Source organism: Cricetulus griseus, chromosome 3 (genome assembly GCF_003668045.3).
Source record: "Cricetulus griseus strain 17A/GY chromosome 3, alternate assembly CriGri-PICRH-1.0, whole genome shotgun sequence".
NCBI classification, from domain to species: domain Eukaryota; kingdom Metazoa; phylum Chordata; class Mammalia; order Rodentia; family Cricetidae; genus Cricetulus; species Cricetulus griseus.
Window position 1 is genome coordinate 24,645,740 of NC_048596.1, and position 22,257 is coordinate 24,667,996.

The window sequence follows — 22,257 nt, forward strand, 5'->3', positions numbered from 1 at the left end:
CCCACCACACTCCGCCAAACATCCTAAACAGACTTTTTTTTTCCTTTGGTTCTAAACGGACTTTTTATTGTTGTCATTTAACCTCCTCTTCATCATGAATTTTTATTTCTTGCTTTAAAAAATTGCCAGGTGGTGGTTGTGCATGCATGCCTTTAATCCTAGCATTTGGGAGGCAAATCTCAGAGTTTGAATCCAGACTAATATACAAAATTTATTTTTTGGCATTTACTTATTTATGGGTGTGTGTGTACAAGTCATGCCCCAGAATGCATGTGGAGGTCAGAGGACAGCACGTGGGAGGTTAATTATCTACTTCCAATTGTCTTAAGCTTATTTTTCTCTTTCCACATTAAAAAAAAAAAACAATCCATGTATGGAATTTACTGGTCATAAATATTAAAGTGATTTATTGCAATTACATTGAAATTGTTGTCATGATTTTGCTTTTTCTATTTTGAGATGATGCCTGTGTGTATAGCTCAGTCAGGTCTGGAACTCGTTACACAGGTGAAGCCGCTGTTGCCTCAGTCTCTTTATAAAACAATCCTCATGTCTTTTTCAGAAAAATGATTCTGATTTTACGTGCTCAGTTGTTCTCTAGGAATGTGGGAAATCTGAGTTCACTGGAAGACAGGCGTGGATAGTAGAAGGCAAAACTAGTGCATTTGGCCCCTCTCATTTGAGAGAGAGTCAGTGTGAAGGAATGGGGCATTTACATTACAGACGATCAGGGAAAGGATGCACTTTAATCATAGATACTTGTCTTGAGAATATTGGCACTGTCATTGTTCTGAGTGTGTTTTTAGAATTGTCTGTAACTTTCATTCATGTTGCCAGTCTACAGCAGGAAGCAGAACAAATGTTAATTTTATGAAGTAACTTTGTATATTGTCTTGTTGTGTGTTTCTGCTTTCAGGACCGGAGTAGGCCCTATGACACTTTTAACTTGCACTCCTTGGAGAGCTCCTTGATGGATATGATAAGGACTGACCACGAGCCTCTGAAAGGTAAACACTACCCTCCCAGCGGCCCGCCCATGAGTTTCGCTGATATAATGTGGAGGAATCATTTTGCAGGTTAGGAATATTCATGTGTCCATTCTTGCTTGGTGTTTTAAGCAAAAATCAGCTTTTTAATAATTGTGATTTTTTTTTGTTTTTGTTTTTTGTTTGTTTGTTTTGCTTCTGTACAGCATTGTGGAATGTATTTAAAGTTGATTTGTTTTTTTTAACATGGGTTCAGCTACCTGCAGTAATCATAGTTGGTAACCTTAATCTGTTTATCTGGCAGAAGTCTATGTTGGGTAGCTGAGATCATGGTTACAGCATGAAACCAGAAGCCGCATTTTCTGGGCTTTGTACATTTAGAATCCATAGCTGAACTGGAGAATTCATTTAAGTCCAGGTGTACCTCAAGGAGTATGACATTCAGTAAATCAGTCTCCAAGACACTTTCAGGAAGCTTCATAGATACGGCTCCATTGTGTTCGAGTCTAACCCTTTCCTAGTTCAGGGGCATCGCAACACAGCATACGTGCAACTAGAGGGTCCTTTGCATAGTGTGGGCTACAGAACAAGGATGATGTCTTAAAGTATGTGCATCTTCTGAGTTCAGTATGAGGTAAAAGCATGACAAGATCAAGAATAGTAGGACTTACAGATGCCATAATTACAGATGGTTCTTTTCAAAGGTTACTTGACATTTTAGAGACCCTACAATATAGTTTTAAATGCTGCAATGAGAGTTGCTGGTATGGAAATATCCACTCCATTTTGAGTTAGGACTTTAATTAAAAACTGAACACTTTGCCACAGGGATGACCATCTTGAGCAAACTCCACATCTTGCTGAATCGTGAGGACTTTTTCCTCTCTGGCATTCACTAGGCCCTTATCTAGGATGTGACCAACTGAACCTCTGACATTTGTTTCCTCCCCTCCTTTCACCATTTTCTTGTCATGCTCATCATTTTCCTGCTGCTTTTCTTACGTTCCAGTGAAGAGAATAAGTAGTAGTAGACAATGGAGAAAATACAGGGTCTAGAGAAAAGCTAGATTTTTAAGGCCTTCAGCAAAAGAAGAAAGAAAAGAAAAAAATATTTGCTGTTATATTTAGTCACTTACTACATTTTTCTTCAGTTAAAGATTAGGTCTGTGGTAATTTGAAGCACATTATATTTAGAGGTATGAATATTGTAAAAATGGTATTTACAGATTATTTTGTTTTTAGACTCTTTTGAGGTTACATTTGTCGATTTTTCTATACCATGGGTAGCCTCTCTTGATTATTCTACCACTTAACTCCTGTTCTTTGTCTATACCTCCTGTATCTTGGTCTGTATTCTCTGATTTTCCTTCTTTCTTTTCTTATCTTTTTTTTTTTTTTTTTTGAGACAGGGTCTTAATGTATATAGTTCAGGCTGTCCTGGAACACATTATATATCCTAGGAACTCAAGACAATCCTCCTGCCTTGTCCTTGTGAGTGCTAGGATTATATAAGTGTACACCATTGTATTCTTTCAGTAAAAAATTAGGAAGGGAATTTAGAGTATAGCCTCTGCATTAATTTTTTAGAATTTTATGTATACTGGTAACACAGAAGCTATTTGTGCCACCTTAAGCATAGCACTGGCATAGGGGGGTAACCTCATTGTGATGTAAATACCTTTTCCATTTGTGGTGTCCTTTTTAAATTTCAGGCCCCACTATCTCTGCAGACTTGACTAGCAAATATGAGGTAAAAGACTGCTTCACCATATGTGTATTATGGACTAATGAGTTGGGAGCCCTTTAGTATATACTTTTTAAAGTCTGAATATGGTTTCAACTTCCCAATTTGTCACACTGTACAGACTACTTCCCTGAAGTCAGTGACATCACTATGTCCCTGTGGCCAATGACATCACTTGCACCTTTAAGAAAATATTTTGACACTGGGCATGGTGGCGCACATCATAATCTCAGCACTTGGGAAGCAGAGGCAGGAGGATGATACAAGCTCAAGGCCAGCCTGAGTTTATACATAACAAGTTCCCAGACACACAGAGCTGTAGAGTGAGACTTGTGTCCAAACACCAAGAACAAGAACAAAGAAGGAAGAGGAGAAGAGAAAATGTGTAAGGTATTTTTACCTTTAAAAGTAAAGAAAATTGTCAGAATAAAAAGGTGGCTAAAAAGTTGGGCTGGAGAGGTAGCTCAGTCTTCAGGCTGGAGAGAGAGCTCAGTTTGAGTACTTGTGTTGCACCATGATGGCCTGAGCTCAGTCTCCCAAACCCAGTTAAAAGAGCTGAGATTGCTAGCATGTGCTGGGGAGAGATAGGCAGACCCTGGGCACTCACTTGATGAGTTCCAGGCCATGAGAGACCCCATCTCAGAAACAAACAAAAACTAAAACTCAACTAAAAACATGTGGACAGTACCTGAGGAATGACAGCAGAGATTGTCCTCTGTTGCGTCTCTACCTGCACACATAGGTATCTGCACACATGAACGTGCATATATACATAAGTAACTTAAAACTCAAGAAACATTATGATGGTGTAGCCTTTAGTTTTTATTTTCTATAATAATAAATACCCATGGTTCTCACTGATACTTAGAATTTATTGTTAAAACTTAAATTTAGACTTTCCAGTTTTTCTTTATCGTAGGTAATGCTGCTGTAAGTTTTTCTTCACATAGCTTTTGCTTAAGACACATTCATAGTGATGGTCTATAGGTCCAAAGATAGAAGCATGGGGGGGGTTGAGCATTAGGGGCTAGATGATACATTAGGGCACCTACTGTGTGCTAGGAAGTGTTTTGCTCTCTTCCATCTTGTTTTCTTTCCTTCCTAAGTATCCTCCTTAGATCTTCAGTCTTGACCTTTTCCTGTATGAATGTAGGAACACTGTGGGATAGGGTAGGGTAGTATAGGGTATGTGTGTGCTTCAAAACTCAAGTACAGAGTTGGATTTGGGGGTACTTGTTTGCACTGGTTATTTTTCTTAGAACTCAGTTTTCTTTAGGAAAAATCCCACATTCTGCTTACTATACCAAAAAATTCAAATAATACATAGTGGGTCAAAAGAGAGAATTAAAAAGCCCACTGTAGGCACAATACTTAGAAATAGCAAAGTTATTTAGTCATCTTTATTAAGAGCCTCCCAGATTTCCTACATATTCTGTATAGCAGATGACGTTTCAAAAGGCAACCTTTCTAACATCGTAGTCAGTCCAAACTGGAGCTGAGTTCTTTATCTGACCCTAGTTGGCTATTGAACTGGACACATTGGCTTCTTTAAAGCCTTGTAATTAAGATAAAACAAGTTACATAATAGGTGGGAAGATGAAATCCCTGGCACAAAGAACTGTGCAGATACTGCATGGGATTTTCTGTTGAGGTGAGTGTGGCTTATTCCTTTACCTTCGTAATAAATTAACCAAATCAGTGCAGATTTATTTCTTGACCAGACTACAGCTCAATGTTGGCTGCAAATTGTCACAGTTGTTTTTTTTCCATACATAAGTAGTGATTATTGGAGGGTAAGCCATCATTTTCAAAAGCCACATGTAGGAGAAAGAAAACTGATCTAAGTTACTGAATAACATAGTTGTCTTAGTCACTGTTCTATTGCTGTGAAGAGACACCATGACTAAGGCAACTTATGAAATAAAGCATTTAATTGGACATAACATGAACAAATAAATGACCCAGAGACTGATATTTGGGTTCAAACTGCAAGCTGAATATCAGAAAAGCAAAGCAGCTGGTCACTAGCTTCTTACCTCTACCTCAGGCTGAATGGGCTGATTCTGTCTCCATGAGCTCTTACCAAGCCTCAGACTGTAACCTCTCCTCAGTGTGGCTGGAGAATGAATCCTCTACTGAGACCTTGCTTCTGTCTAATATACTTCCCTAATGTTGGCATTAAAGGTGTGAGCTGTAATTCTCCTTTAGACTGATTCACTCTTATGTAGATCTGTTGTGGCCTTGGATTCAGAGATCTGTCTACCTCTTAATCCTGAGTCCTAGGATTAAAGGTGTGTACCACCACCTCCTAGCTTCTGGCTGCTGGGATTAAAGGTGTGAATCACCACTGCCTGATCTCTATAGCTTGAGGCTGACTTTGCTTTTCTGAATCCTCAGGCAAGCTTTAATAAATCATAAATATCATTACAACTGGGGGCTTGTTTACAGTTTCAAAGGGTGAGTCCATGACCACCATGTTGGGCAGGCATGGAATTGGAGCAATAGCTGAGCACTTAAATCACAAGTTGGAAGTGGGGGAGAGGATAGAGAAAGAAAGAGAGGACAGTGAGACTGGGCTTGGTGTGGGTGTTTGAAACCTCAAAGCCCAGCCCTAGTGACACACCTTCTCCAACAAGGCCACCTATTAATCATTTCCAAAATAGTTCCACCAACTAGGTACCTAGCATTTAAATGTGACATAAATTACCTCTTGATATACTTAAAATGCACATGGTGTATATTCACAGTGGTAGTCATATAGAATATATTAGTATCTGTTATTTAAGAAATATTTAGTGAAAAATCATTTTATTCAAGAATTCTTTTAATTCAAGAAAAAGAAGGAACTAATATGAGAGCAGGAAGTTTAGGGGAAAAAAAACTTCCCTTTCGGTAAATTAGACATCACAGGCTTTCTGTTGTGTTTGTGCTCATGTTGGGTCTGTCTAGATGATGAATCACAGAGGAATGGCTTCTGTGGGCTATGAGTCTATATAGCTTTATGGTAGAGCACTGTGCGGAAGCCGTTGGTGTGAATCCCAGCACACGTAGCCTGCAGGAAAAAAAAATGCCTTCTGTTGCAGTCACTGCCTAATTCAGTTTGGCGGTGACAAAGTGACAGGATAAAGGAGTTGTGGCTTACACCTTGTATGTCCTTTTTGCTTGAGAGATGCCTCATATTGATAGGACAGGAGGGTTTGAGACAAATAGAAAGTTGTGACTACTGTTACTTGTTTCTAAGCACAGAAGTCCTTGGATTAACAGAGGTAGGAGTGGTGGAGGGAACTGATCTCTATGCAAATCCAACCCTCTGCATGACTGTGTAGGAAAAGTGGATTTCTAGTGTTAGAGATAGGAGGAGAGAAAGGAAAAAAGACTCATCATTGCACTCTCTCTGAATGAGCCTGTCTCCTGGCTTGAAAACCTGTGTTCATTAGGCTTGATTGGCCAGTCACCTTCCGTGTTAGAACAAATAAGGAAATAGCAGCCATATGCTTTGGACAGAGTAGCTGATTGCTAGACAGCAAGATCCCATCCTCTGGCTGGGGAAACACCGTATGCAGGCAGCTAGGCAACAACATGAAGGGAGGGTACCTGTCCTTCATCCCCTGCATCCTCACTCATATACCAGGGTGCTAGTCTGGCTGACTGGGGATAGTGCCTGAAGAACTGTTTCTATGTACTGAATTTTCTCTCCCTTTGTCATTTGTGGAACTGAGATTTGAAAGATGAAAAGAGCAGGTGTTGGTTGAGCACTCAGATCGAAGGGCCTGCTTTTCAAAGATACACTGAAAACGTCTGAGAAAAAAATAGCTCATTTTCTGGTACTAGTGCTTCAGCACATTTAAATTGACAGAAACTTGGAAGATATGAATGCCACCTCTTTGCTGTTATAGAGACACTTTTCTCTATTCGTCATGTTTAGATGTAATATGACAGAGACTTACACAAAATTAGTTCCCTTTGGGGAATTTTAGGTTCCCTTGTTTTTTGTTTTTTTTTTTAAAGAAATTTTTTTTAAAGAAATTTTTTTAAAAAAAAATTTGATCCTCCAGAAGAAAATATGCTTTTTATTTTGTAGCTTGAATCATTGCTTAGTTTTACTTGAATGTCAACTTCTGTCAACCTATGTCAGTTTGTCCTTTACTAAGTCAGCCAATTCTTAGCTGTGCTTGGAGCACAGTCTGCCCAAAGCATCTCAGTTTGATTCCCTGCACCTAAAGTGAAGAAGGAGAAGACGACCCTAAAGACTGCTGGAGACAGACTGAGTAAAAATGTTTTCTTTTTTTACCATGTCTCAGAAACTGAATTCAGGTCATTGGTCTTGGAGGCAAATTTTCTCACTGAGCCATCTCACAGCCGCAAGCTTCAAGCCTCAAGATCTGCAACCCTCCTTTTCATTGTTTTGAGACAGGGTCTTGCTGTGGAGCCAAGCTGGTCTTAAACTCAAGATTCTTCAGCCTCACCCTTTTAGACACCGACTATTACAGACATGTACACCACATCTGACTTCACTGTTTCTCTAGGAGTGTATCTCTAACTTTTTAGAGAAAATTTAGACTATTTTCTTGAGCAAAACACTAACACCAACATTGTCTTTGTAGCTGCTTAAGTACCTGACTTTTTTTCTTTTTTTAGAGTAAAATAGGTGATTAGATGGCTTTGGTACTAATTATGAATAATTTAAAAAATCCAGTTTTTATTTTGGACACACAAAAGTACAGGTTTATTTGAGCTCTGAAATTTGAATAACTGTAAGGCAGATTTTAAAATTTTATGAAGATGTGATTTTTTCCATCCTAAATAAGCAAACATAATTCTATTCTTCACCCTCTGTCTCCATCTTCTCCTAATTCCTGCCTGTGATGTCGGCAGAGTGGCCAATCTCAGCCTACCACTGCATCATTTAACTTAGGAAGACTAAGGATGCCTTCCAGCTCTTGAAACCTTATATTTTACACTATACTTGAACGATAGCTAGCTGACAAGAACACTTTAAAAATAGCAGACTCATGGACAGGTGACAGATGTCACACTGGCAGCACCAGGCTGCAGTAACAAAATCACCAGATGTCACACGCTTAGTCCTGTTTTCACAGCTGATTCAACAGCAGCATTTGTTGGACAAAAGGAAGCAAAAAGAAATTGCCTCCTCTGAATTTAGCATCAGGGTTTCTTTTGCCACTACTTGCTTTCCTCTTTCTTCCAAAATCCTGTTATCAGTATTAAAGTTTAGGTGCATGTTGCACTAAGAAAAAATTATATAATGATCACAATCTTAGGAAAGAAAGCTTCATGCATATTCTCTATAGTGAAAAGTATAAATAAAACTGTGTTTGTCTTTAATCTTATTTTTTCATATATTCTAATTTTATTCAGTGAAAATAGATTGCATTTATCCTCTAACCACTACTTTTAATTTTTACCAAAAACATTGTATTTAGTAGGAAACCTAGATTATATCAGGTTATAGATTCTAGGGATCCAGTATTGATACAGACCGTTTTACAAGATTTATGTTACTTTTTTATCCAAAGATCCACTGAAAAAAAAAAATAGGAAGACCAGGAAAGGTAAAAAAACCCACTGGGTTTTTGTTTTGTTTTTAAATAGCACTGCCTTCCACCTGTAAGACTCCCATCTGAGCCTCTTGCTCTGTTTTTTAAGAATACAGAATTGCAATTACATCAGTGAGGATAGAGATGAAATGTTCTAGCTCTTCAAGAAAGAGCTCAAAATGCTGTGGAGCTGTGCTTAGCTGTTCTGAAGCTAAGAGGACAACATTTCAGAAACATAGAAACCTTATTTGGTGCGATGTCAGTGAAGTATGTAATTCTCTATTATACAGGAAGTGAAGTTGAATGAAGAACAACTAAATTTGGGGTTACTCAGTGTCCTTGACATCTTTCCTTATTGTAATAATTTTAAGGACCCATACTGTCCTCTGAATATTTATTGGCCAAAGATGGAAGAAGTCCTGTTTTTCATGTTTTGTTTAAACAAGATCTTACTGTGTAGCCCTGATTGGCCTAGAATTCATAGAGATCACGTGTGCAACACTGTCTCTTCGTTTTTTTTATGTAATTGTTTATTTTTTTGAGATGGTTTCACTGTGCAGCTCAGGCTGACTTTGAACTTGTGATTCTTTTGCCTCTGCCTCCTAAATGGGAAAAAAATCAAGAAAGTGTCAAAGAATAATAAAGAAAACATTCTTTAGGTGTTTAGGCTATAGGTGTGAGCTGCCTTCTAACTAAAGAGATTCTATTTGCCTTAATTTCTAATGGACAGTGAGTTTGAAGTCTCGATGGGATTTTATGTAGATTTTCTAGCAACTGGCTATTATGGTTGATACCCTAGAATATGATGAAGCTAAACTAGAGAATATCACTTTTAGTGTTCATGCATGTTAGTTTTGGGTGTAAAGAACATTGATTTAATTAACTGAAACCAGAATGTAAATTATTTTACTAAGTCTAGTCTTGTTCTGGTGACAAATTTTTGTGTAGTAGTTTTCATTAAGGTGATGGTAGAGACAGCATTGCAGATGGCATATACTGTAACTCTCAGAGATTCTGAAATGACCTAGGAATTAGGAAAGCATAGTAAGGCATGTGGGACAATTACAAGTATAGTTATGTCAAATGCGTTTTCCAACAATGGGATATTCTTTTAACTCCTAGTAATTAGCTTGTAGGTAATGTGAAAACCGTTTTCTCTAGAAATCGTATATTCAAGAATGTTTTCTTTATTATTCTTTGACACATTCATTGATTTTTTTCCCATTCTTACACACACACACACACACACATCAATACAAGTGGCAAAGTTGAGTTGTGTTTTTTCTTTAAGTTATTTTGTTTTTCTGTGGTCTTGAGCTTGACAATGTTTGCCTCCAGTTCCAATAGCAGAATTTAATACCAAATGAAAACTGGTCCTTTTGCAATTGCATATAGGGCTGTATCTGTTGTAGGGAAAAATCAGAAATCTCTATCTCCATCTTCCTCTATACTATTTTTCCCCAAATGTGATGGACATTTACTTAAGCAGTGGCTATAAAATCAAATGAACATTTTTAGGGCTGTAGGGATATCTAAGTGGTAAAACACTTGTCTTAAAATTAACATTTTTCTGTGGATTTCATGATAACTCTCAAACTAACTATACATGAAAACTTTACAGAGTCGGATACATAGATATCTTTTTGTGTGCTTGTATTTGAAACAGGGTATTACTCTGTAACTGTAGACTGATCCTGAATTCCCAACATTCCTCTTGTCTCCCAAGTTCTGGGGTTACAGGGGTAAGCCACCACACCTGGTTTTGATAACTATTTTGTTGAAGGAATTGGTCAAGAAATCTTGCATAGTATATTTTCCCTCTATACAAGACTCTTTGGGTTTAATTTTAGTTTTTTGATATATCCATCTTTTTTGTCTCTAATAATGAAAAAAGCAGCAAATACCTGCATCTTTCATTCTATACCCCTTCGTCATCTGTACTTGAGTCTCACTCTATCCACCTCCTGGACACTGCCCCCCCCCCCCGGCACATACACATCTTTTACTCTTTATTCCAATGGTCAATTAGCTGAAATGTCTGATTCTATTTACTATCTTATAGCTCAAGGCTTCAAACTTTGTGAAGGAGTATAGAATAAATATGTTAGAGTTTATAGGACACAGACTTCTGTTACCTCTTTGCTTTTCTTTGGTTTTCCAGCCCATTAAAAATGTAAAAATGGTTCTTAACCTCAGAGGTATATACAAGTAGGAAGCCAACCAATGTGGGCAGAAGTTTCAATTTTCCTATTATTCATAAAGATGAACTCTGGAAAGTCACATTTGTCACAAGGTCGTAAGAGTAGTTAGTGGTGGAGCCAGACATGGATGGTAATGCATGTTTCTAATCCTAGTTCTTGAGGGAGGCAAAGACAGGCAGATTTCTGTGAGCTAGAGACCATCCTGGTGTGCATGGTGAGTTCTAGATCAGCCAGGGCCACATAATCATTAAAGAAAACAACACACCATACAAACCAGACCCCTGAAAGAGGAAGAGTGGTAGGGCAACTTGAACTCTTAAATTTTTACATCATTAGTCTTTCCCTTACTGTATATTTGCATAAAATTTACCATCTTCCTTCCTTTTGCTACTTTGGTAATTATGTTGCATTTTTTGAGGCATTATGAAACTGTATCTTACTATCTCTAAACTTCATGTTTATATACTTCTCTAAATTTTTTATGCCTTAATTTGAAGGCCATAAATAAATGATTGTTTAAACAAAATGCTTATCTAGGAAATGGACTTGTTTAAGTTTTAATATGGGAGATGTACAAATTTCAGACTATAATGGAAGCTTCTTTTTTTTTTTTTTTTTTTTTGGTTGTGTTTTGTGTTGAGAGTTTGGCTGTGTTTTAAGACTTTTCATGTCTGTGTTTTATGAATTGATTTAAAAGTTGTTGTAAATGCTTTGGCCTTGATAGCATTGCTATGGATGAATCTGTAGTGTTTTGTAATGTTTATATTTTGTAAGTATATTTGAAATAATTATATTGAACAATTTTGTGTGTGTGTGTGTGTGTGTTTATGCTTAATATAAAATTACTTTCTTTTCCAGGACGCATGGGAATAAATTTCCATCATCCAGGAACAGATAACATTATGGCACTTAACAGTAAGTCCTCCTGTGAAACACTCTATAAAACATATCAGTTAGGTTTGCAACACTGTTTCATCTTTCACTGGGTGTAGTATAGATTACTGTTCTATACAGGCACTTCTCAGAGTGGTATTTCTGTTCCAGTAGCATCAGCATTACTTGGGAACTTACTAAAACGCAAAATCTCAGGGTCTCCTACCTATAGAATGAAGAACATTAAGGATGGTTCCAGAAATTTGTGCATTAGCAGTCATGCAAGGTGATTCTGAGTAAGCAAAAGCTTGAAAACTCATTGCGCCAAACCAACATTGGCAGAATGCTAGCCTGTGAACTGGCTTGCTACCTGTGTTTGTAAATAAAGTTTTAAGTTAGTAATAGGAAATGTTTCCCAGCTCCTGCTCTCTACCATTGGGGTGAAGTAATGAAAGAAGGACGTATAGGGAAAGAGAGAGTAAGGTAAAAAATGAATGAATAAATAATTTTTATACACAACTCCAAATATTCTCATTGTTGTAAATGGCCCATAGGCGTTTCAAGAGGGATATTCAGGGCTCTTCCATTGATGAAATTTGTATACTGTAGATGTCAGCAGCTTTGATGGTCCGATGTGGCTTTGTCAATATAATTTTGGGGTTGTATTCTAGACACACACACACACACACACACACACACACACACACACACACACACACACCACATACTAACCAGAATGTTACTGAGTTGTTCAGTGGTTTGGAGAATCAGGGGTATTGACACACACCTGTAATCCAAGCACTTGGGAGGTAGAGGCAGGAGTTCAAGGTCACGCTGGCTATGTAGAGGGTTTGAGGCAGCCTAGGCTATTTGAGACTGTGCTTTAAGAGCACTATGCTTGAATATTTCATATCACTCATTACACACAACACAGTAAATACTTATGTAAACATGTATATTTGTAAGGTTACAAAGAGGTTAAAGGGCTCCAGCAGAGTTCAGGAGTTATAACAGAGGCAGAGAGCAGATAAAAGATAGAAGCAGCCCTTGCGGGAGTTAGAGTCAATAGAAAGTACCCAGTTGGTCTGTCAGAGGCACATAGAGCCAAGCCACAAGGTCTCCAGATAGGGCAGGGCTGCAGAGGTAAGGTGTGAGACCATCAAGGCTTAAGATAGGAGCCAATGGACAACTGATAAAGGTGGGAGGGACTGAGGTTCTAGTATGCTGTGTCACCTTCCGGGTGATAGCTGAGATGAAGCCTTAGGGACAGCCAGGAGTTCTCAGGCTATGGGTCCCTTGGTGCACAACTGGATGGTCAGGTGACAGGCCAGTGGGGGCTGTTGTCGTCACACTGTTAGGTGTCCTCCTCTTTATGCAATGTAGGTGAAGAAGTGTCACTTGTGGTATGTCTCATAAATTCCTGGGCCTGGTTTCTCTGATCCAGTGTTTGGGTGGCACCTGTTTTTGCTTTGGGAAGAGTGAGTTGCTTGTTGGTCTTCCTCCTGGGTGGTGCTGGACAGATGTGGTGTCTGTGTATACAGAGAGGTGCAGAATCACCCTGCTTTGTATTAGTTCTCAAAATGGAACCCACTGCTTCTTGTAAAATGAAAATCCCCAGGGTGAGGCATAACTTAGAGCAGAGAACAGCGTGATCTCAAAAAAACAAGAGTCATGAGGTATCTGCCCGGGGTCAGCTTGCCTTGCTGCCATTTATATGACAAACAACTTTGCAAGAGAACCTACACAGAAATCGTATGTTGTCAGGAGGCCTGTACAAGCTGTTGCCTCTCAGAATTGCAGTTCTCTCCTCTGTCAAGTGAGTGATACCAGTTTGTGACCTCTTACCCCTCAGGTGTGCAGGGCAATTCCTGGTTCACGTCGGGGACATACCGAGTAAAAGTAGGGCTGTATATGTTAATCCCCTTTCTTCTTGAGTAAGAGCTTTGAAATACCATTGGCATTTCTAAAGATAGGCTTTAGATTCTCTAAAATATGTACAAATTTAATCTAAAATATTACATATTTTCTCGGATCTGACACGCTGCACTTACCCTGATCATGTGGGAATTGCTGGCCCTGCTTGGTGACACAAGCCCTATGCATGTTTCCTGTTTGGAGGGCCTTGAGGACAATACAAATTCCTCTTGAGGACAATACATTCCAAAGTATGCTCCTCTCATTTCTTATTTCTGAAAGAAAGGACACTTTAAATTGAGATTATGCTACGTGTGTGTGTGTGTGTGTGTGTGTGTGTGTGTGTGTGTGTGTGTGTGTGAGAGAGAGAGAGAGAGAGAGAGAGAGAGAGAGAATTGATAACATGCTTAGCTGAGCCTCATTAGTAATTGTAAGGAGACTTGATTAGATGATGGGAGTTAGAGTTGACCATGAAAGAATAGTGTGTTAGTATTGTCTGCCTGAAGCAGTTGCTTAGAAATGACCTAATTTGACATGATGTGAATTGTCCTCTGTAAGAGGGAGAGGATGCAATTTTTTAATGTCTGAGAACAAAATGAAGCTAAAAGACCTTTTTCTCTTCAAAAGATTTTGATTACCTTTGGTTTATAAAATAAGAGATCTCATTTATGAGATTTTTTACCCTGTACATGTGGCTTGCTTAAATCTCCCTTTTAGCATCTATTGTATCTCTTAGAAAAAGGAGGCTGATTAGGTAACATTTTTAAAGGTTTTTTTTATTGTGTGTGAATAACTTGTGTGATGGTGTGGGGGTGTGTGTATGCCTTGGCATGGGTGTGGAGGTCAGAAGGCCACTTTGTCGATGTCTACGTCACATGTTGATGAACTGTGTAGATAATTGGAATGTGCTGGCAGACAAGAGTATATCAGTCTTCACATGCTTCTCTGGGTGTTCCCAGGGTTGACGAGCCATTAAAAAACAACAGAGTTTCCCATTAATTAGCACTGCTTACAGTCAGTGCTCTTTCACAGTCATCTCATCTTGACACGGCCATAACCCACTGTGGGTTGTATTACATGTGGGATTTGCATACTGTAACACACTGAGCCCACCTCATCTACTGACACGTATGTAACATGTGTGGACATGCTTGTGTGTGTAGCATTTATGTAGAAACCACATTGGCTTGGAAGTTGAGATTCTCCCACCTCTACCTCCCAAATGCTGGGATTTTATGTGCCACCATACATAGTTCCATAATTTCTGCCCTTCCTACCCCACTCCTCAAATAACCCAAACTTGGTTTCTTTGGGACAGTCTGACTAGCTCAGGTCAGCCTCACACTCACTAGCCCCACTTATAACTCTCAGTATCTCTGCCCCAGCCCACTAGGGCTGGCATTGCAGATGTGTGCCCGAAGCCCAGCAACACATAGGTATTTTTTTGTCATCTTCTGTTTTCCCCCATTATTTTTTATCCCAAAGTTCTTGTCCTATGAAGGTCAGTTCTTCCTCTCCCTCAACTTCTATATAGGAATGATTGAAATAAAATTAAAGATCACTAAAATTTATGGTGGCACATACCTTTAATCCCAGCACTTGGGAGGCAGAGGCAGGTGGATCTCTGAGATTTTGAGGCCAGCCTGGTCTATACAGTGAGTTCAAGGCCAGCCAGGACTACACAGAGAAACCCTGTTTTAAAAACAAGCAAAACAAAACAGAAATCACTAAAATTTTACTAATTCACAATTTTTGGTCATTGAAAGGAACTAAATATAAGTTTAACTATATTTTTGAAAAAGAAAGGGAGTACCTAAGAAAACAAAAAGAAGTGATTTTGTGGGTGGTACACACTTGTAGTCCCTGCACTTGGGAGACTGAGGCAGAAGGAAAACAGGTTGAAGACCAGCCTGGGCCCCACACTGAGACTGTTGAAAGGTGGGGTGGAGGAACTGTGTGACTGAGTTCCTCCTTTCTTACTCTGCACAAAGCCACCATTCACCGTGTCCTTCTTTCACTCTCACCCAAACTCTCATCTCTCTTGACTGGATGGGGAGGGAGATGCCAGGGTGAGCATCTGCCCCTGTCAGATCCTGTGGGCCACTTTCCTGGTTTTTGCTGTCCTGGTGCGTGTCTTCCAGTTACTTTTTTGTTTGCTTTGTGAGACAGGGGTTCTCAGTGTATCCCTGACCAATCTCTAGCTCACTTTGTAGACCTGGGTGACCTTGAACTCAGATCTGCCTTCCTTTGCCTCCCGAATCCTGGGATTAAAGGTATGCACCACCATCTCCTGGCTCTCAGTTACATTTAACCCTGAGAATCACCACTGCTGGTGTCATCCAGAAGACTAAAAATAAACTTAGGAGAGAAAGAAAGGACACCAGGTGTGGAAAGAAGGAGGAATTGGCAGTAAGTCTGTAAGCACTTAGGGTATAGGAAGATTGGCAATATTTGTATAATGTTAGAATCTGCGTGCGCGCATGCGTGTGTGTATGTGTGTGTGTTTGTGTGTGTACACACGTGTGCATGTGTGTGTATGAACATGCATGTGGGAGCCAGAAAACAACCTTGGCTATCATTCTTCAGGCACTGTCCACCATTTTTTGAAGATTTGTCATGCTAGCCTGGAGCTTGCTGAAGAAAGGAAGTTGTTGCGGGGCCAGTTAGCCCCAGGAATCTGTCTGTGTCTGCCTCCTGAGCACTGGGGTTATAAGTATTCGATATGCTCAACTCACCTTCTACCCTACAGTGGTTTTCATGCTTGCAAGGTGAGCTGTTTGCTGGCTGGGCTCATCTCTCTAGCCCCTGTGACTTTAAGACTGTAACTCTAGGGTCTAGAGACCAAGCAGCTCAACAGATAGGAGTGCTTCTCTTCAGAAGACCCTTTTCATTTCCAGCACCCATATTGGTCAACTCATAGCTACTTGTAACTCCAGCCCCAGGGGATCCAGTGCCTCCGAGGACACCTGGACATTTGTGATATCCACCCACACAGACACAAACATAAAAAATAAAGTAAAAACAAAAAATTGATGGGTGGTTCGAGATGAAGCTTCTCTGTGTCACTCTGGCAGTTCTGGAACTTTCTCTGTAGATCAGGCTGGCCTCTAAATCAGAGATCCACCTGCTTCTCCCTCTTTCGCGCTGGGATTAAAGGCATGCGAAAGGCATGTGCCACAACTGCCGAATCAAATAAGTAAGTTTTTAACTATAAATCTAGTAAGAATTAGGCCTGTGTTTGGGCTGGATTCTGAGACACAGCTAAGAAAGAAATGCATTCCTTCAGTGTTGTACAATACAAAAGGATAAATGGTAGAAGGAACCCTCGTTCATCAGTAAGACCCACTGCTTGGGGGGCGTTGATGGCTCACACCTTTAATCCCAGCACTCGGGAGGCAGAGGCAGGCCGATCTCTGTGAGTTCGAGGCCAGCCTGGTCTCCAGAACAAGTGCCAGGATGGGTTCCAAAGCTACACAGAGAAACCCTGTCTTGAAACCCACCCCCGCAAAAAATAAAACAAAACAAAACAAAAAAAACACCACTGCTTGTCCAGTATTTCCAAAATAAAAGTAGTTTTGAAACAATGTGTTCTTTCCTCTAGAGTGGGTAACATTTCCCCTGTTGTTGTAATAATTATCCACTGAGCCATCATCTTTATTTTTACTTCAACAACACTGTGAGTTTGCAGATTACATCTTTCCCTGCTAGAAAAGGAGGGAAACCTGAGAGTGCATCTGGCTTCCTACATGGTAGTGTCAGTATCAGGCAGGTTCTTTTCTGACTCTATAGTAGCTTGTGGTTTGCTTTTCTACATTGTGGTATACATTTGCTTTAGCAGTTGTGGTCTGCCATGGGATTGTTGTCTGACTTGGCGATTTTCCCTCTATCATGTTGATTCTCAGAAAAGGGCCTCCGTAAATGGACCAAGTCAACCAAGTTAAGGTCAAATTCATGCTCAAAGCCAGATTGCTCAGCGTTAGCTTAAGAGGCATCGATGCCAAGGGTATACAGCTTTTCCTTTTGACTTTACCCGGTTTCCAGTTGGCTTAGGGAAACTGGCAAATGTAAGGAAGTTGCTTGATGAGTACACAAACAGGGGCAGTGTGCCTTAAGGGGGGTAGAGTCATTTGCTTCCAACAGCCCTCTGGCAAGCATCTGAAAGCACAGGAAACCTGCCCACATAACATGTAGCTCTAACACAGCAGTGGGTGGCTATGTCTAGGGTCAGGCAAATCTGAGGTGTCACCTCTTACAAGCTTTATAACGTTAGGGCCTTGTCTTAACTCCTCTTTGTCTCTGATTCTTCACCTGTAAAATGGAGATAGTGATCATGAAAATGGATGTCACACAGCATAGTGACAGACTCGTAGATAAAGCTGATGTGAGCTGTCCTTGCCTCTGGTTCTTGCTTCATTTAAAGATCTCCCTTAATGTGCATAGTAGAGTTCCAAAATAGGTGCTTATATTATATTGATTCCTTCTATTTTTGAGGCCTCTGTACTCAGGCTGGCCTTGAATTTACCCATGATCCTCCTGCTTCTGAGTTGTTATGCTGGCTTCTTGTTGTTGGTTTTTGTTTTGCTTTTGTTCTTTGAGATAGAGTCTCATTTTGTACCTCAGGCTAGCCTTGAACTCCCAGCAGTCAGTATTGCTGCCTCAGCCTCTGGAGGGCTGGTAATATAGGCATGTGCTAGTATGCCCAGCATTTAAAAGTTTTTATTGCCATTTTATTCTGATATTTCTAAGTTGTAATTAATATTTGAAGTTAGAGGTGAGTAGGAAATCTGAAGTGCCATGACCTCTGACAGGGAGATGATTCCTTGTCCACACTCTTCCTCCTCACAATACCCCAGGCAGTTAGAAACTGAAGAATCTCAGAGGAAATCCTGGACAATTTGAAAACTTAAAATGTTAATATCTTAAAAGGGAGTGGGGATCTGGGAGACAGAGATACATAAGAAGCTTGAAACAATGGTTTTATCTCCCAGAACTATAATAAGAGACAAAACAACAACATAATAACCAGAAAGACATTGAGCTGCTTGAGAAGTTTCAGAGTCATTCACTGACACTGAAAATCCTATACATAGCCCATGCAATGGGCCATTCAGAACCTTAGTAAAAGCATCCTCCCCTTAACCAATGTCTTAACACATTTTAGAATGCCTTTCTGTATTTGTGTTGGAACTGAGAGCTGACGGTGCATTTGTTGAGTCAAAAGAGAAACATGAACAATATTGGTGTGGCTGTTTGTGTTGGGCAGATTCTGGGGGTGGCTGCTTTGGCTCCTCATCTCCCTCCTTGTTGGGCTTTGCTGGGTATGAGCTCCTTGGGGAGGCTCAGCTGAGAGAAAGTGGCACAGAGGGAGCAGAGCACATGATGCGTTTGTGCCAAAATAGAAAGAAAGCCAGTTTTGCTAGAGTTCCTAATGGAAGTTTTCAAAAATGGAGGAGCACATTGTTGTTATTTTTGCTTACTGTGAGTGATATGAGTTTAAAAATATTGTTTGTTTGTTTTTTTTGAGACAGGGTCTTGCTATATATCTTTGGCCAGCCTGGAATTCACTGTGTAGCCCAGGCTGGCCTCAAACTTGTGTCAATTCCCCTGTTTCAGCCTCCCAAGTGGTAGGATTATAGGCTTGAGTGCCCATACCTGATTCTAAGAAAATACCTTTTTGTGTTTGTGGGGATTGTGTGTAAACACAAACATATAGCATGGATGTCTTCATCAGTCTCCTCACAGTTTTTGATAACAGAGTTTTTTACTGAACATGGAGCTCAGCAATTCCTGTAGATTGTCTGGCCAGTGAGCTTCAGTGATCCTGTCTCCTCCCTCTTTCTACTCTTCCTACTCCCCTCCCCCATTCCCTGGCACAGAGCGACAGGGTTATAGACATGTGCTGCTCTGTCTAACTGTTAATGGGTCCTGGGGACTGAACTAAGGTCCTCTTGTTTGTATGGCAAGCACTTGTAGGGAGTGAGCCCTCGTTCCAGCTCTGTTCTGCCAGCTGCTTTCCAGTAACCACAAAAAGACTTAATATTAATTATAAATGCTCGGCCAATAGCTCTGGCTTGTTACTGGCTAACAGTTAACAATTAAAATCAGCCCATTTATGTTAATCTACATTCTGCTACATGGCATTACCTCTCTTTCATCTTGTTTCCTCTCTGTCTGACTGTCAACTCCTTTGACTCCAGCCTTCTTTCTAGTGTCATTAGTCTGGTTTTCCTGCCTAACCTATCCTGTGCAGCTATTGACCAGTCAGTTCTTTATTAAACCAATCACAGTGACATATATTCACACAATGTAGAGGAATATTCCACAGGTTCATATAGTCTAAGCTGGTCTTGAACTTGCTATGTAGCTGAGGCTGGCCTTAAACTTGGTAAGTCTCCTGTCTCTGCCTCCAGAATGGTGGGGTTTGTTTATTTTGAGACAGGGTTTTGTTTTGTAGCCCCAAATGTCCTGGGAACTCAAAGATATCCCACCTGCCTCTGCTTCCTGAATATTAGGATTAAAGGCGTGAGTCACCATACCAGAAGAAAATAATTTCAGAGGTAATATGATAGTGAATTTTTCTGAGATTCACAAACCAAAGTAATTTTTTTGACATTTTGAAAATTTTGTAAACAAGATCTCTACTGCTGTTCTTTCTAAATCTGAGTAGACTTAGGATTTAAAATACAGGTGTGATATGAACACATTATAAATGATGGATAATTAAATAGTAATTAGAGAGATACTTGATGTTTAACATGCATTTGAAATAGGTTTGGATGGATGCTCTAAAACAACATTATAAGGGGCCTGAGAGTTTCCTTTTTATGTTGCTAAGTTGGGGTCTAATAAAGGTTTTTAAATAGGGATCAGGCACAAGGGTTAAGAGAAGAGACCAGAAACATGGCTGTAGGCTTCTCTAAGATATCATAACAGAATAGCTCCCATGTGTGGGTCTTTATAAATGGATAAACTGGCATTAGGAATCTTTGTGGGACTTGACCAAGGTGACAAGGTGGAACCATGAGCAGAGCTTCCTGTCTCCAACTTGCAGGGGCTTTTTTGCTTCAAATATGTAGTTGAGAGTGAGACACACACACACACACACACTTACTTCATGGTTTTAGAACAAGCATACAAATTCAGTACCTCTGTGAGAATACCTTTTTTTTTTTAAATTACTGTATGACCCTTATTATTTTTTTATTTTTTTTCTGAAAAATAGAATGGACAGTCTGGTCTACATTACTTGATATTGGACACTGTAAATAAGTTTGAAGTTGTCCCATGGTTTTAATGGGTTTTGGAAGAGATCCCTTGTGTGTTTGAAATCCCACAAATACAGGAGTTGATTTTCTTCCTCATAGTAAAGACACAGGAACCAACACATTTCTTATTGTTCCCTGTGGACTTCCTGTTTGCTTTCTTCCCTTATGTAAGCAGTGTATCCTGGACTTCCTGTTTGTAGCATTCAGCACACATGCAATTAACTTAAAAAAAAAAAATCTCAGAGCTTAATCTGTAAACACTTCAAATTTCAAAGAAGACCTCTCACAATGCCAGTTATAACTCAGTGAAAAACAACACAAAAACATACTGTAGTGAAGTTCAGTGATACAGCAGTAGCCCATCATGGGCAAAACTCTGGTTTGATTCCCAGGACTGCAAAAGATAAAAATGTATGTGTGCGTCTGTGTACATTACACAAAGGAAGTCAACCTTTTTGCTTGTATTGATGACTGGAAAAGAAAAATTCTTATTTTTGTCATGGATATAATATGATAGTGGGCATTTACAGGATATAATGTGATGTTTTGATGCATTGTATAATAATTCAGAACAATTAGTATATTCATCACTTCACATGTTTATCATTTCTTTGTGATGAAAATATTCAAAATTCTGATTATTGCTGGGGCTGATGGCACAGGCCTGTAATCCCAGACACTCAAGAGGCTGAGGAAGGAGGGTTGTAAGTTCAAGGTAAGGTGGGCTACAGAGCAAGTTCAAGGCCACCCTATGTTAGTAGGAGGGGGAAAAAAGAGACACCAGGGCCTGGGGAGACAGCTCAGTTGGTAAAGCGCTTGCCACAAAAGAATGAGTTCAATCTCCACCACCCACACAAAAACTTGTAATCCAGTGCCAGGGAAGTGGAGAGATAGTGGGATCTTACTTGGAGCTTACTGGCTAGCCAGCCTAGTCAAGTTAGTGAGCCCCAGGCCAGTGAGAGTGCTGTCTCAGGAAACAGTGGTGGATGGGAGGGACCTGAAGAGAAACATCTAAGGTGGTACTCTATCCTCCAAATGCTTATGTTTCCCCACCCCCCATATACACATGAGTGTGAACGCACACATAATAACCAAATCAAGGGCTGGAGAGATGCCTCAGTTGGTAAAATGCTTCCATGCAAGTATGAGAACCTGAGTTCAATCCCCATTACCCACATAAGGTGGAGAGCAACTGAGGAAGACACCTGAAGTCAACCTCTATTTTCTACACATGTGCACACCCCATAGCACATGCAAGCACACATATGCACACACAAAAATCGGTTAAGATGTATCAAAGTTCTTATTTAACTTTTCTCAAAAGAAGACATGCAAATTAAAAATAGAACTGTCATATGACTGGGTAATCAAACACCTGGGTATAGATCCAAAGGAAATTACACCTTCATGCCCATGTTCATTAAAGTACTATTCACAGTTGCCAGGTATTCATCAAAGGATGCGTGGGGTATGTATACATAGCAGAATGCTACTTAGCCAAAAAGTGATGAAATCCTGGGGCCAGTGAGCTGACTCAGCAGTTAAAGCTACTCACTGCCAAGTCTGGCAGTCTGAGTTCAGTCCTGGATCTGTATGGTAGAAGGTGAATCGGTTCCCTCAAATTGTCCTATGACCTACACACAAATACCTTGGCATGCATGTGTGCACACATACATACATATGCAATCAGTAATATAAAAGAAATCTTGTCACTGG

At 39.9% G+C, this 22,257-nt stretch overlaps 1 protein-coding gene across 10 annotated transcripts in view; it reads left to right on the forward strand.

Annotated features, from left to right (window-relative positions):
• Positions 1-22,257, forward strand: part of Cpeb3 (cytoplasmic polyadenylation element binding protein 3) — a 191,394-nt gene that overhangs the window by 67,303 nt on the left and 101,834 nt on the right. For 9 of the 10 annotated variants that reach the window (XR_004768993.1, XM_035441870.1, XM_035441867.1 and 6 more), the window contains 2 exons: positions 917-1,076; positions 11,348-11,404. Coding sequence is in view for 9 of the 10 variants with exons in the window: in XM_035441870.1 (XP_035297761.1) it covers positions 917-1,076; positions 11,348-11,404 (217 nt within the window). In the remaining variant the exon portion in view is untranslated. The remainder of the gene's footprint in view (positions 1-916; positions 1,077-11,347; positions 11,405-22,257) is intronic. The other variant, XM_027406329.2, reaches the window with a different exon arrangement.